Source organism: Belonocnema kinseyi, chromosome 10 (assembly GCF_010883055.1).
Source record: "Belonocnema kinseyi isolate 2016_QV_RU_SX_M_011 chromosome 10, B_treatae_v1, whole genome shotgun sequence".
In the NCBI taxonomy this organism is placed as follows: Eukaryota; Metazoa; Arthropoda; class Insecta; order Hymenoptera; family Cynipidae; genus Belonocnema; species Belonocnema kinseyi.
In genome coordinates, this window is record NC_046666.1 from 101,926,392 (window position 1) to 101,939,644 (window position 13,253).

Genomic DNA, 13,253 nt, shown 5'->3' on the forward strand with positions numbered 1-13,253 from the left:
TTTTATTTCTATCCGCGGTTTACTTTTGATTATATCCACTGATTCCAAAGTTTTTTATTCGGTGGTTGACTTTTTGACTAAGTTTACTGGTTTTTAAGTTTTTTTTTTAGTATAATAGACTATTTTTCAATGAATAGGCTACATTTTTGTACACAATTAACGAAGAATATCTTTCCATTGACATTTTTCTGAGATACTTGGTAAAATCTCAAGTATTATTACTTATTTAAACAATTTTCATGAACATATTTAGAGTTTGGCTATTTTTAAAGGAATAGATTCAATTTGTTTACGGAAGCCACAAATTAATAATACCAATAAGTTGTTTCTAGGAAATTTTGCACATTTACATTAATTATTAATTATTTAAACAACTTGAATAAACATATTTACAGTTTGGCTATTTTACAATTCATTTATTAACAATTGATCCTTTTTTAGATCATCTACGGACCATCTGAGTTGTGGTATGACGAAAATACAAAGGACACCAAAATCACCTCTTCTAGTGAAACAATACTGCACGGCCTCAAGAAGTATACGAACTACAGTATGCAAATCCTAGCCTTTACTTCAGGTGGTGATGGAGTAAAATCAGCACCGATCCATTGTCAGACTGAGCAAGACGGTAATTATCTATTTATACAGTATCGACCAGAAGTATAAGGACACCTAAAAAACCAGCGATTAAAAACATTTACTCAATTCTTTCAGGATATATCCGGAAAAAATTAAGATAGAACATTATGTAAAAAATCGTTGGTAAAGTTATTAAATTCCGCGTGAAATAAGCTTTATTTAAAGTAGTTTTGACAATCAGAGACTGATTCAAAGAGTGAGAAAGAACGGTCTAATTTATGATTTTTATCCATTTTTATGATTAAACTTGAACTTTTGGAAAACCCTAATAAAATACTGGTAAAAAAATTAAAATCTACGCAAGATAAAACTTGAAATCGACTCTTTAAAATGAAACCAAGAAACCGTAAAAATGTTAACTGGTTCTAGAATTGCACTAGGTAACGGGATTTTGTTTATCGCCAATTTATGGGACATTCCAATATTTTCTTTCCGTACAATATGAACCTAAGGGCGAAAATGTTCTATCTTTTCGCATTTTTCAGAAAAACAGGTTTAAAAAATTAACAAAACATAATTTTTTGCTGTTTTTTATTTTTATTTATTACTTTGTTATATTATATATTTATATATGCCTTTTTTCAAACTCGTTATATTATATATTTATATATGCTTTTTTTCAAACTCTCACTCGGATGAATCCGGTTTTTCATCATAGCCACGGACTAAGTCAAGTGACTGATGAGATGAGGATGTTATATGACTCCTAAATGTTTAAGATGTTCAGTGCATCTTGTGTGCACATTGCTCGTAGCCGAAATCAAAATAGGATTAATAGATGCATGTTTCCCATTTCTTCATATGGCCGTTACTTCATGGCTTAACTCGATATACCTATAGGTCTTGGTTGTATAGTTGACTGCAAATTTCGGTTGAGTGTACAAGCAATGTCGATGTGTAGACTCTTCCCCCGTTTTTTCTCGCATCACGATGACAGGTCTATTGACTCGGATGTAATGATCCGTTTGGATAGTGACATCCCAATATAAGATGTAATCTTCGTTTTCTAAAACGGGCATTGTAATATATCTAGAGAAAGGCATCCATTCTTTTAAGAGTTCTAGGCTTAGGGCAAGTTGTTGATGTATAATGCCCGCTACATCATTATGTATGTGTGTAATCGACGCCGGTGAACCACGACTTGATGTAACATGTGTTTGCGATCATTTTTGGTGCTAACAACCTTGTCCTGTATCGCAATGACGAATTCTTCCGTATCTGGATACACAACACACATTCTCAGCCAAATATTGGATGCCTCACTATCCACTTCATGTTGATCTAACGTTTTGGGGTTCTCGCCGTGAATAGTTTTCTATCCCCATTTTATTTCTCATTCCTCTAGGTTTTCTGCCCTTATATTCAAGTCCTCCCCTGAGGACTAATTCAAGGGCGTGTAGTCAAGATCCGCTGTGCAGATAGCGTTGTGAAGTGCAACATTTCGCTTGCTGTTAAAATAGTCTCTCAACTATATAGCTTGTCACTTACATAGTTTTTTCACGTCCACAACACCCCTACCCCTATATGTCGTTGTAGAACTACCCTTTCAATCGCTGAGTTAATGTGGTGCATTCGGTACTTCGTCATTTTTATGCGGACGATTTTGTTTAACTTTTCAAGGTCGGTGTTAGACCATTTGATGAGCCCGAAGGAGTACTTGAGAACAGGGATGGCTTAGGTGTTGATTGGCCTGATTTTGTTTGCAGAGTTGAGAGACCTCTTCAGAATCAATGTGAGTCTTGTAGTAAAGGCATTCGTTAGGCTGTTCTTAATTCTTAATTCATCATTGCCTCTGTGTCATTTTCGAACTCGTTTTCTAACTGTGCGGTCCCCAATACCCCTCTGGTTAAATTGCACTGTTCTGCATTTATCTAGTCCGAACTCTATGTGGATATCATTGGAAAACTGCTTTGTGACATAGATCGCTTGCTGCAGTTTCTGGGCTGAACTAGCATATAGCTGTAGGTCATCAATGTACAAAAAATGGGTAACTTGATGACGATCTTCATTATCATGTATTCTGAACCCATGAGACATGCAGTTTAGTGTTTTGCTCAATGGGTTCAAAGCTAAAGAAAACCATACGTCACTGAAGGAGTCTGCTTGAAATATACCATTCATAATGCGTATTGATCTAGTTATCCTTATTTGCTCATGATCAAAATACTTGATTCTCGTACCCCAAAGTACCCAAGTTCCTTTCATGTTTACGAGCTTGAGTCATGGCAACAGCGTCTATAGTGGCTAGATCTTTACTGCCTCGCGAGTTTTTACAAGATCCTTTTTATTCTTCTGTAAGGATGTCATTTTCGTCGCATAGAGATTATACCTTATTTGAAATGACAGCTCTAAGACATTTATAAATTGTTGGAAGACAGGCTGTCGGTCGAAATTCAGTTGGATTTTGAGCGCCTGGTTTTTTAGGTAACATATAGATGGAGCATAAAGCCTGGCATCAGACCTGGGTGTGCGATGATCTTCTGAAAACGCCTTATCCACAGATGATGCACACTCGTCAGGTACTTGTACCAGAAGTTGTGCACCGTGTCCGGACCTTGAGCTTTCCAGTTACTTCTCTTCTCAATATCTCTGAAACATCTAAATATGTAATGTTATTCAGCTGAATTTTAGGACCATTGCTTGCCCTTGCTTTCTCCAGTTTGACCCCGCAGTGTCCAAATTGCATCTATTCATTTTTTTCCGATCAGCCGACCAGTAGTTAATCATGTCTTCCAATTGAAGGACTTTGGTATCTTGCTGGTTATTTTGCTTTACACTCAATTCCCGATAGAGCCTTTTTTTCATTTTTCTGAAAGTTTCGTTTTTGTTTCCTTCGTGCGCTACTTTTCTTGTACCCTCGTAGTGTGGCAGTGAGAACATCGTCTCTGCCGTTAGAAGTCTGTAATCTCATTCAATATTGATGGTGTTAATGTTTGCATGTACCGAGGGTAGATGATTTTAATAACATGGCTTATCAGCTTTCTGGTTTTATTTACTTTTTTATATTGAGTTATCCGACCCAATTTGCACCTTACTTTGTTGATATCCATATCCAATCCGATCTTCCATGGTGGATCTCCATCCCTTGCTAGGACAAAGACTGCATTTGTAGGTGTAATTCTGCCGCCAAACGCTCTAACGGTTGCCACAGCAGTATAGTATACAAGAGTTTGCATCTCTAACGCAGTTTGTGTTAGGTTCAAATACGTACACTGTGAAAAAAGTTTGTGGAATTTTTTATACGCTGGACGTATATAGAAAGTGGACTCACGTGTAACGGCGTGAAATTTCTATAGAAATATTGAAAATTACAAATGAAAGTATAAGCTTCTCAACTGGACTGAAATTTAACAGGTTATGTAAAACTGACAACGAAAAGTGGACAATTTCTCTCAGCTAGTAAATTTACACATTTTGTACATTTTTCCTCTGAAACATGTAACATTTCTGAGAAAATTTATTTTCACGTTTCGACATATAAAAGCGGCACATGCGCCGTAATAAAGATTTTGAATCTAATAGATTCTAAAAATGAGAAATAAATAAATGAAAATGTTTTAAATTATAAAAATAAAATAAAAATTGGTTCAGTAAAAAGAACATTGTATTTTTATATTCACTGTCAAAAATACAAAAAATAATTATTATCACAATTTGTCTATATGCGTTATTTTCATTCTTATACAAGTAATTTATTAAGGGTGTTAGAACCCATCTAATATCAAATTTTAATAAAAATAAAACTAAACATAAAAATTAACAATTAAATTTAAAACAGACATCGAATTTTTCTTTGCATGCAAATAGTATTTAAATTAAATATTTTTCTCTCTATAGATAAACTTTTAGTTAAGAACAGAAAAGGACTATAGAGCAAAACAATATCTAATTTTAAAATTAGTTGAGCAAAATGAATGAATCGAATTTTGCCTCTAGAGTTTTGTTCCAATGCCCTTAATCTGGAGGCTGAGATTGTGACGCACTTCCTTAATATAAATAAATATTCATAGGTAACTAAGTATTTATCACAATTGTTCTATACATTGCCCTCATTCTTACAAGTAACTTATTATTCTGACGGTACAGATTGTGATACAGTCTTTTGTATGTAACCCGCTTATAAAAGCTAGCTTACCATATTATAAATGGTTATGATTGTACATATATGACAATTTAAATGAACGATAAACTTTTAACACATTTGATTAATATAAATAAATGTCCAAAGGTAACTATAATTGTTTATGGCAATTCATCTATGTACTAAAATCTAAAATAATATTGTAGGGGATCAAGTTACATCAAAGCGTTGCGCAGTCAGTTGATTTGCTGAAGAAGTCACTTTATTCTTTGCTGTTTGCGATCCCAATCTTGTGTTACCAATAGGATGCACATTCAGAAAGACCATTTGCACAAATTCCAAAAAGTTCTCGTGAGATTTGTGGTATGGCACGTTGTAAACAAAAAAGAAGAAAAGCATGTGCAGAGCTTCGATTAGACGAGTAGACGAATCTAACATGGTGCCATTAATTGTCAGCCAGTATTCCCTAGTCTGATCATTACCTATTTAAAACAATTTTTATAAGAATTTAATATATGAGAATGTTTTTTTAATGTTCTTGGATAAATGTTGATTATAACCTTCAATCCTGGCGAAAGTTTTGGATAGAAATTCATTCTGAATTATTCCGAAATCTGTATCCGCGCCAACCCGAATAAATCTGAACCAATCCGAAAAAATCTACATTTCATTTGATCCAGATCGGTTAACAATTAATCAGACTCAATCCGAACTTCCAATCGGAACAAAATTTCCAATCCAAAATCAATCCAGTTCAAAACGAACTTCCAATCGGAACAAAATTTCCCAACCAAAATCAATTTGGTAAATTAGTGTATTATAAACAATGTAAAAACGTGCTCCAGAGGGAAAATCGCTCAGTCCAGCTGTGCGAGATCCTCTATCCTTCTTCAATGCACTGAAAATAGAGACAAAAGACTGTGGTCGCCGCTCAACCAAGCGCTTTTCGTCTTGCGATCGAATAATGGAAATTGACAAAAATCAGAAATTAGATAACCTTTCCAATGATTTTTTAAATAATATTTTATCTTATTTTTTCCAGAGAAATCCGATGAGAAGTCAGTAAATGTTTTTAATCGTTAGTTTTGTTAGGTGTGCTCATTCTTCTAGACGGTACTGTATCTTGCAATGAGAAAATGTTCAATAATTACATCCAGAAAAAGTTATTATATAAATATATAATTATAGCCCCGGAAGCACCAATGGCAATTAAAGCACTAGTTATGTCAGCTGAATCTATCCTTGTCTCTTGGAGACCTCCCACTCAGCCTAATGGAGTGATTTCACAGTACACAGTTTATACCAAATCTGATGATTCCGAACAACCTATGAGCCAGAAAGTACCACCAAACCAGTTGACGCATGAGGCCACTAAGTTGAGTGATAAACTTAGATATGATTTCTGGGTCACCGCGAGTACGAACATCGGAGAAGGACAAGCATCGAAAATTGTAACACTTTCTCCAAGCATTAGTGGTTAGACACTTCTAAGAAACACTTCAGTATATTGTATTAGAATGCAGTTTCGTGAAGTGTATTTTAATATAATACTGTTTTAATTTTTTTATAGTTCCCGCCAAAATCGCATCGTTCGATGATAAATTCACAGCCACATACAAAGAGGATGTCAAGCTTCCTTGTCTAGCGGTTGGTGTTCCCGCTCCCGAAGTTAAGTGGAATCGAGGAGGCGACGCAGTTCAACCAAATGATAGGCTACGACAATTACCCGAAGGATCTCTTTTCTTGAAGGAAGTAGACAGAGAAGACGCTGGAGAATACTCGTGCTATGTTGAAAATTCGTTTGGACATGACACTGTTACGCATCAGTTAATAGTCAACGGTAAGAATTCTTCTGATATTTAGTCTTCATTCTTAATATAATAATAATTTAATCAGTAGAATTTTTATTTCTATTTTAAATTGCATAACTTACGTATTTCAGCTCCTCCACAACCACCACAAGTTCAACTGACCGCTACTACAACGAACTCCTTAACGTTGAAACTTCGTCCGCTTTCTGGCGATAAAGCGCCTATTCACGGATACACAATCCACTACAAGTTAGAATTTGGTGAATGGGAAACTATTCAAATTGGTTCAAATACACAAAAATACACACTGGAAAATCTCTTATGCGGGTCCAGGTACCAGGTATACGTTACAGCGTACAATGGGTAAGTGTATTTTTTCAAGAAGTCAATTTAAGGCTGGTAGCTAAGATGTAGATAAAAAATGACGGGTCACTAGAATTGAAACATCCAAACGTTTGAAACTAAAGAAATTTTTGAGTAAAGGATTTACGAATTATGAAGGGAAAGATATCATGGTTTGAAATGTTTTAAATTTAGCATTACAAACTTAAAGAATTTCAAATCGAATTCATTAAAAATTGCATGATTTCATGTGACATAAATTTATTCATATTCACTGTTATTTTCCTGTTTTTTTTTATTATTCAGGTTGTCCGATCCATCCACAACCTTATAATTTTGTTAACAGGAGATCTTGCTATTAAATAAAGAGACTGCGCATGAGAAGACGTCGGAGAGAAGTAGGCGGGGGGCGAATACATCATCGGAGAGCTGGAAGTTTCTGCTATTCCAGTACGAAAATACGTTTTTGTCGCTGTAGTAGTATTTTTTTAGAGACGGCAGAAACGAGCGTGTTTTTTTCGTGCCGATAACAATGTTTTACAAAAAACAGGAGCAACGGATCAATTTGAAATTTCTCAGTAAATTAAAAAAACTCCGACTCATTGCTATAAGTCGTTGAAGGAGACTCATGATGAGAATTTTCTATCTTGTGCGCGTGTTTTCGAATGGTATAAACTGTTTTCTGAAGGTCGAGAGAGTACCGAAGATGATCAACGTCCAGGTCGACCTGTCTGTTTCAACTCCGCAAACAGTGACCAAAATCAATGAACTTGATGACTGGTTTGGTTCCAGAGGGTAAAACTGTAAATCAATCTTACTATTTGAAAGTTTTGGCAACACTGGGAGAGCGAGTTCGTGAAAAACGGCCGGAGTTGTGGAAAAACAAGTCGTGGATCTTGCACCAAGACCTTGACCCTGTGACTTTTTCCTGTTTCTGAAGATCAAGTCTGCCTTAAAAGGAACCCGGTTCGAGGCGATGGAAGAGATGAAGCGATAATCGCCGGAGCTCCTAAATGCTCTTAAAAAAGAAGACTTCCAGCACTGCTTTAGCCAATGGAAAACACAAATGGAACGGTGTATGACCAGGGGAGGGGAGTACATTGAGGGAGAGCATTCGATTCTAGAATAATTTTTAAAATAAAACTCTTTTTCATGAGCAGTCTCTTTATTTAATAGCTAAACTTCGTATACGAAATAATTAAATAAAAGCTGCATTTTGTATAAACGATGCAGATTCATGATTCGGATCTATTAATAATTTAAAGAAAAATATATTCTTTAACTGATTATCACTAATTCCTTACATAGGAAATCGACAACCAAACGAAATATGCTTACGTACTACACAAATATAATATTCCGTTTTTTATTATTCCAGAATTGGAACAGGAAAGCCTTCAGATATTCTGAATATTCGCACTAAGGGGCAAAAACCTGGTGTACCAGAAGCGACAAGGTTTATCGAAGTATCGACGAACAGCATCACTCTACATCTTAATGCGTGGTCTGATGGCGGATGCCCAATGCTCTACTTTGTTGTTGAGCACAAGAAGAAGTAATTTGACTTTCGTGTACTACTACGGATTGCTGAAAAGCTTAAAGACATAATTAAACATTTGTCCGTTTTTATTTAACCTAAGCACTTACACTTTAACGATAGATCCGAATAAACCTAAGAAAGAGTTTTTTGTCGATTTATTGCATTTAAACTTAGACTTAACATAATTCTGACATTATGCCTTCACATAACTTTTATGTTCAATCTAGGAAGTTCATATGTACTTTTTTAAAATGAATAATTGAAAAGTAACAACACTCAAAAACTTTCTTGACTTTGAATGCTTCTATTCTCAAGTTAAAGCTCTTAGGTATTGGATCATAAAACCTAATGGTCAACATATTTTATTTCCAGAAATCAACAGGAATGGAATCAAGTTTCCAACAGCGTAAAACCTGGAGGCAACTTCGTTGTTCTTGATTTAGAACCCGCGACTTGGTATCAACTCCGAGTGACGGCCAATAACAATGCTGGCTTTCAAGTTGGCGAATTCGACTTTGCAACTCTAACTGTAACAGGAGGTAGGGTAAACATGGGTATTACCGAGACCTTAAAATTTTTTTTCAGAAAAAGGAGAATATTAATTTATATGCTTATTTTTTGGTAACGAAGATGAATTCATCTGAAAGGGCAGATTTTTTCCGTTTTCAGACAGTATGGGATCGTCCACAAATTACGAAGACGTTTTTCTTTTGTTTATATCGTTGTGTCCTTCTCAACTTTACAGCAATTTTATGCTCGTCTTTATTCAAACAAAAGAAAAACGTCTTACATAATTTTTGGACAATCCCTATCCAGTAATATAATTATTCTTTTCCAAACTATTGTTATACTTATTTTAAAATAATGAATTCAAATTCAGTGAACGACACAATATTTCCAGTGAACGACACCCTACATTCACTGAACGACACCGCTATTGATTTTGTATTTAAAAGAAATTAGAAAGTTATTTGTAAGAAATATTATGCAATTTAGTTTCTTTAGGTAATAAGGAACGTCATTTTGAATAATTATGGGTTTTTTAAAAAGTAAAGACTAAGTTTTTGGCGAAAAGGAATTCCTTCGATATTGTGTGGTTATGTTTATTTCATCAGTTCACGAATTTTTCAAATTCATTCGGGGATGTCGTTGATTGGTTTTTGAGGTTCGGAAACCTAAAATCAATTAAAAAGATATTGAAAATTAAAGACTCTTGAAAGGCGATGGCATAGAAATAAGAAAAGCAAATAGCAATCATAGCAACACGGACATCAATAAAAAAAATGCGTATTATACCCTAAAAACTTCATTCTGTTGGGTGTCGTTCACTGAGAGATACGTATGTCTTTCACTGGTTTTGAAGGTATGGTCAGAATATTTCAAATATATCAAATCTACTCAAATTTTATACTAATATTTATTGAATTATATTGCAAAACATAATCATCTAACCTCTGAAAGTACTACAAAATAAGAAATACCTTTTCCTCTAACTTTCAGGGGACTTTAAAATTAACGACATGACTAATTTTTATAGTGTCAACATGTCCTCCTGTAGGTGGCAACAAAAATTCTATTTAATGAACATAAATTCAGTAATTTTGTACGGAATAAATATTGAAATACCATTTACATAGATTATAGAATATTTATTCATTTACAAGTATCTGTTTTATATATCTGAAATTCTAATAAAAGCATTTTCATTGCACAGTGTCGTTCACTAGAAGAGTGTCGGCAATACCCCTGTTTACCCTAAATAAACAAAAGTTAGATATAAAAGTTGCGTAGCCGGTGCTAAGGGTGACTGGTAACTTCATTTTTCTTTGTTCCAGGCACCATTGCACCGGCTCGCGAAATTCCTGACGTGATCAACGGAAGCAACGAAGATCCAATGAAAATATTTATGTCCAACTTGAATCTGGTTGTGCCCGTTGTCGCGGCGGTACTTGTTATTATTGTTGCCGTCATCGTGATCTGTGTCCTCAAAGGAAAAGGTCATGGAAATGAAAAAGGTATGCTCGATTTTTTAGATTTTTTTTCTTTTAATCAGGTACTATTGCACCACCCGTTCGTAGCGACACTGGCAACGCAAATATCCTAGAAGGCGAAAATGACGACATGGCTGTAAAGAGGATCTTGTCCTTCCTGCCGGATTGGCTAGATATTAATGTAGTGGTGCCTGTTGGGGCCACTGTTATCGTCATCATTGTAGGAATCGTTGTGATTTGCGTTGCACTATCGAGAAGAAGTGGAGGGCCAGAAACGACTAGACTAAGAGGAATCTCGTCGGCCGACGAAAAATATTATGAAGGACAATGTATACAATATACTTTAATTCCCATTATCTTAGATAGATAATAAATTACTTAAATAGTTAATAATAAAAATATATAGTAATCTTTCACTGGATTAAACATTTTTTCTGCTTTAGATGACGTGGTCTATCAGCAAACTGGCGTGGTTGGAGCAACGTTGGATAAAAGAAGACCGGATCTTCGAGATGAGCTCGGCTACATCGCACCACCGAATCGGAAACTTCCTCCGGTTCCTGGATCAAATTACAATACGTGTGATCGTATCAAGCGAGGTACAGTGATAAGTAAGCCACATTTGCTAATATTTTAATTATGATCTTTACTTAGCCTAGATGTCGCATCAGCACGTTTGCTCCTCTACCTGAATGAAAAGACATTTTATGGGTAGTATTTGGTCAGCGTCATTAAGCGCATGAATCGATGTCGATTTTTTAATCTTGCTCGCGTCATATACCTACCTCAACTAACGAAACTCACAACAATGTTTTAACCTACATTTTTTACTCATTCTTGACGCACACAATGCCACATGCACTTAGAAATACGCTTACCTTTATCATTCTATAGGCTTACTTGCTTTGCTTTCAAATTTTACTAACGTCACGTCTTTTAGATTGTATTTGTACGCTTCGGGTTACATTAATTAAACATAAAATCATACTATAGAATTGCTAAAATCCTGGATTTAAATTGAAAATATTAAAAATTAGAATTTTTTTGAGATCAGCTAAATGAATTATGGAGGCAGCATGCATCATAGCAGGTTTCACTACGTACAGGGTCCAGCACTCGAAGTGTAACCAATTATAAAGGCTATAAATTCAATTGGGAAAGTTACTTTTATTTAATTAAAAGTACAAAATGTGTGAAAATAATACAAAATTCAGAATCAATTCACTTTTTTTCGATATGACCACCTTTTGCCTGAACTATGGCCTTGAGACGGTCCAAAAACGAATTACAAGCTGCCCGAATGTGACTAGCAGGTATTTTGGCCCACTCGCGGACAATGGCTTTCTTCATCGTCTCAAAACTGATGTATCTTTTAGTTCGGACCTTGCTCTCCAAAATGGCCCAAAGAGAATAATCCATTGGATTCGCGTCTGGCGAATTCGAGAGCCATTGTGTGGCCGTTATGAAGTTCGGAACGTTGTTTTTCAGCTATTGTTGGTTTACTCGAGTTTTTTGAAATGGTGCCGAGTCCTGTTGAAACGTCCATGGTCTACCACCGAAATGTTTGTCCGCCCACGGCTTCTCAAAGCAACCTCCAGAATACTTTTCTGATAATATTTGGCATTTACCTTGACGCCAGGCTCGATGAAAATGATTGGAGAGCTGCCTCCTGGTGGCCAATCAATGACTCAAATTCTCGTATGAACGGTCGGTCAAGTAAACCCTATCATTTTGAGAGTATGAATTGCTCAATGGGAAAAATGTTCTCGTTGGAAAACACAATGTTCGGAAATTGACTGCTTTCGGCCAAGCGAAGCAACTCCTTCGCTCTCTGAATTCTAACTTGTTGCTATTTCGATGTGAGATCATGCGCCTTTTGGATCTTGTAAGGCTTGACTTTGAGATCATTTTTCAGTATGTGGCGGATGCTACGGTCTGATATTTTCAGTTCTTTTGCCATTTGATTGGCACTTCGTCGGGGATTTCGCTTAAGTCGCTTATTCACATTTTGAACCATCTCACGTGACGTTGCAGCCTTTTGATGACCACCTCCATGACGTTTTGCGATACTACCAGTATTATTGTAACGAGTTATGGTGCGATAAACAAAAACTTTATTCACTTTAAGGTGATTGAGCTCACGAACAATCGCTGGTTGTGATTTTCCAGCTAAATATAAAGCAATCACACCATTACGTTTGAAATCCAACACTGATTTTTTTTGCGTTCACTTTTAGCAAAATGCTTTTGTGCACTTCTAAACAATACTCCGAACTATCATTTAGCAAAACTTTTACACAGCTGACGCTCATGCGTCAGCTGTGCGAGCAGTCTGAATTTGGTTACACTTCGAGTGTCGGACCCTGTAGTATAGATACTACGACGTCTACTAGCTTATCGAAAGTCAAGTGGATGGGATGAGGAGCTTACAATTTGCTGATAGCTTGTCATTGAATATGCTATGTAGTAAACATTGCTGTGATCAGTGGTTTAACCTGTGCTCCCTAGTGTGCACCGGGACGTCCTAAAGACGTCCTTAGAATGTACCTCCATGTCCCATTATTTGACGTCTTTAAGACATCCTTTGGATCTTTTCATGTCTTTAAAAGGTCCTCAGGACGTCCTTAAGACGTCCGCCGAAAGACGTATATAGGACAAGTTTAGGACTTGTGTGCCCACTGGGTCCTTTTTTCAATAGATTATTATTGAAAGTAAAGAAAGTTACAGTCTTGGAATTTTGTTTAAAATGCACTGTTAATGGAATATTTCACTGTATAAATCATAGGAAATTAGGAATAATCCAGATTTTTATTTATGTTAGTTCAATATAACGATATTGGGCACAAAGA

At 35.8% G+C, this 13,253-nt stretch overlaps 1 protein-coding gene across 4 annotated transcripts in view; it reads left to right on the plus strand.

Moving 5' to 3' along the window:
* LOC117182071 (Down syndrome cell adhesion molecule-like protein Dscam2) overlaps nucleotides 1–13,253 on the plus strand; it is a 292,904-nt gene that overhangs the window by 247,819 nt on the left and 31,832 nt on the right. For 3 of the 4 annotated variants that reach the window (XM_033375094.1, XM_033375095.1, XM_033375096.1), the window contains exons 11-18: nucleotides 442–628; nucleotides 5,909–6,196; nucleotides 6,291–6,560; nucleotides 6,663–6,894; nucleotides 8,252–8,428; nucleotides 8,786–8,952; nucleotides 10,467–10,733; nucleotides 10,848–11,015. In XM_033375094.1, coding sequence (XP_033230985.1) covers nucleotides 442–628; nucleotides 5,909–6,196; nucleotides 6,291–6,560; nucleotides 6,663–6,894; nucleotides 8,252–8,428; nucleotides 8,786–8,952; nucleotides 10,467–10,733; nucleotides 10,848–11,015 — 1,756 coding nt within the window. Of the gene's footprint in view, nucleotides 1–441; nucleotides 629–5,908; nucleotides 6,197–6,290; nucleotides 6,561–6,662; nucleotides 6,895–8,251; nucleotides 8,429–8,785; nucleotides 8,953–10,248; nucleotides 10,429–10,466; nucleotides 10,734–10,847; nucleotides 11,016–13,253 lie in introns of all 4 variants that reach the window. The other variant, XM_033375097.1, reaches the window with a different exon arrangement.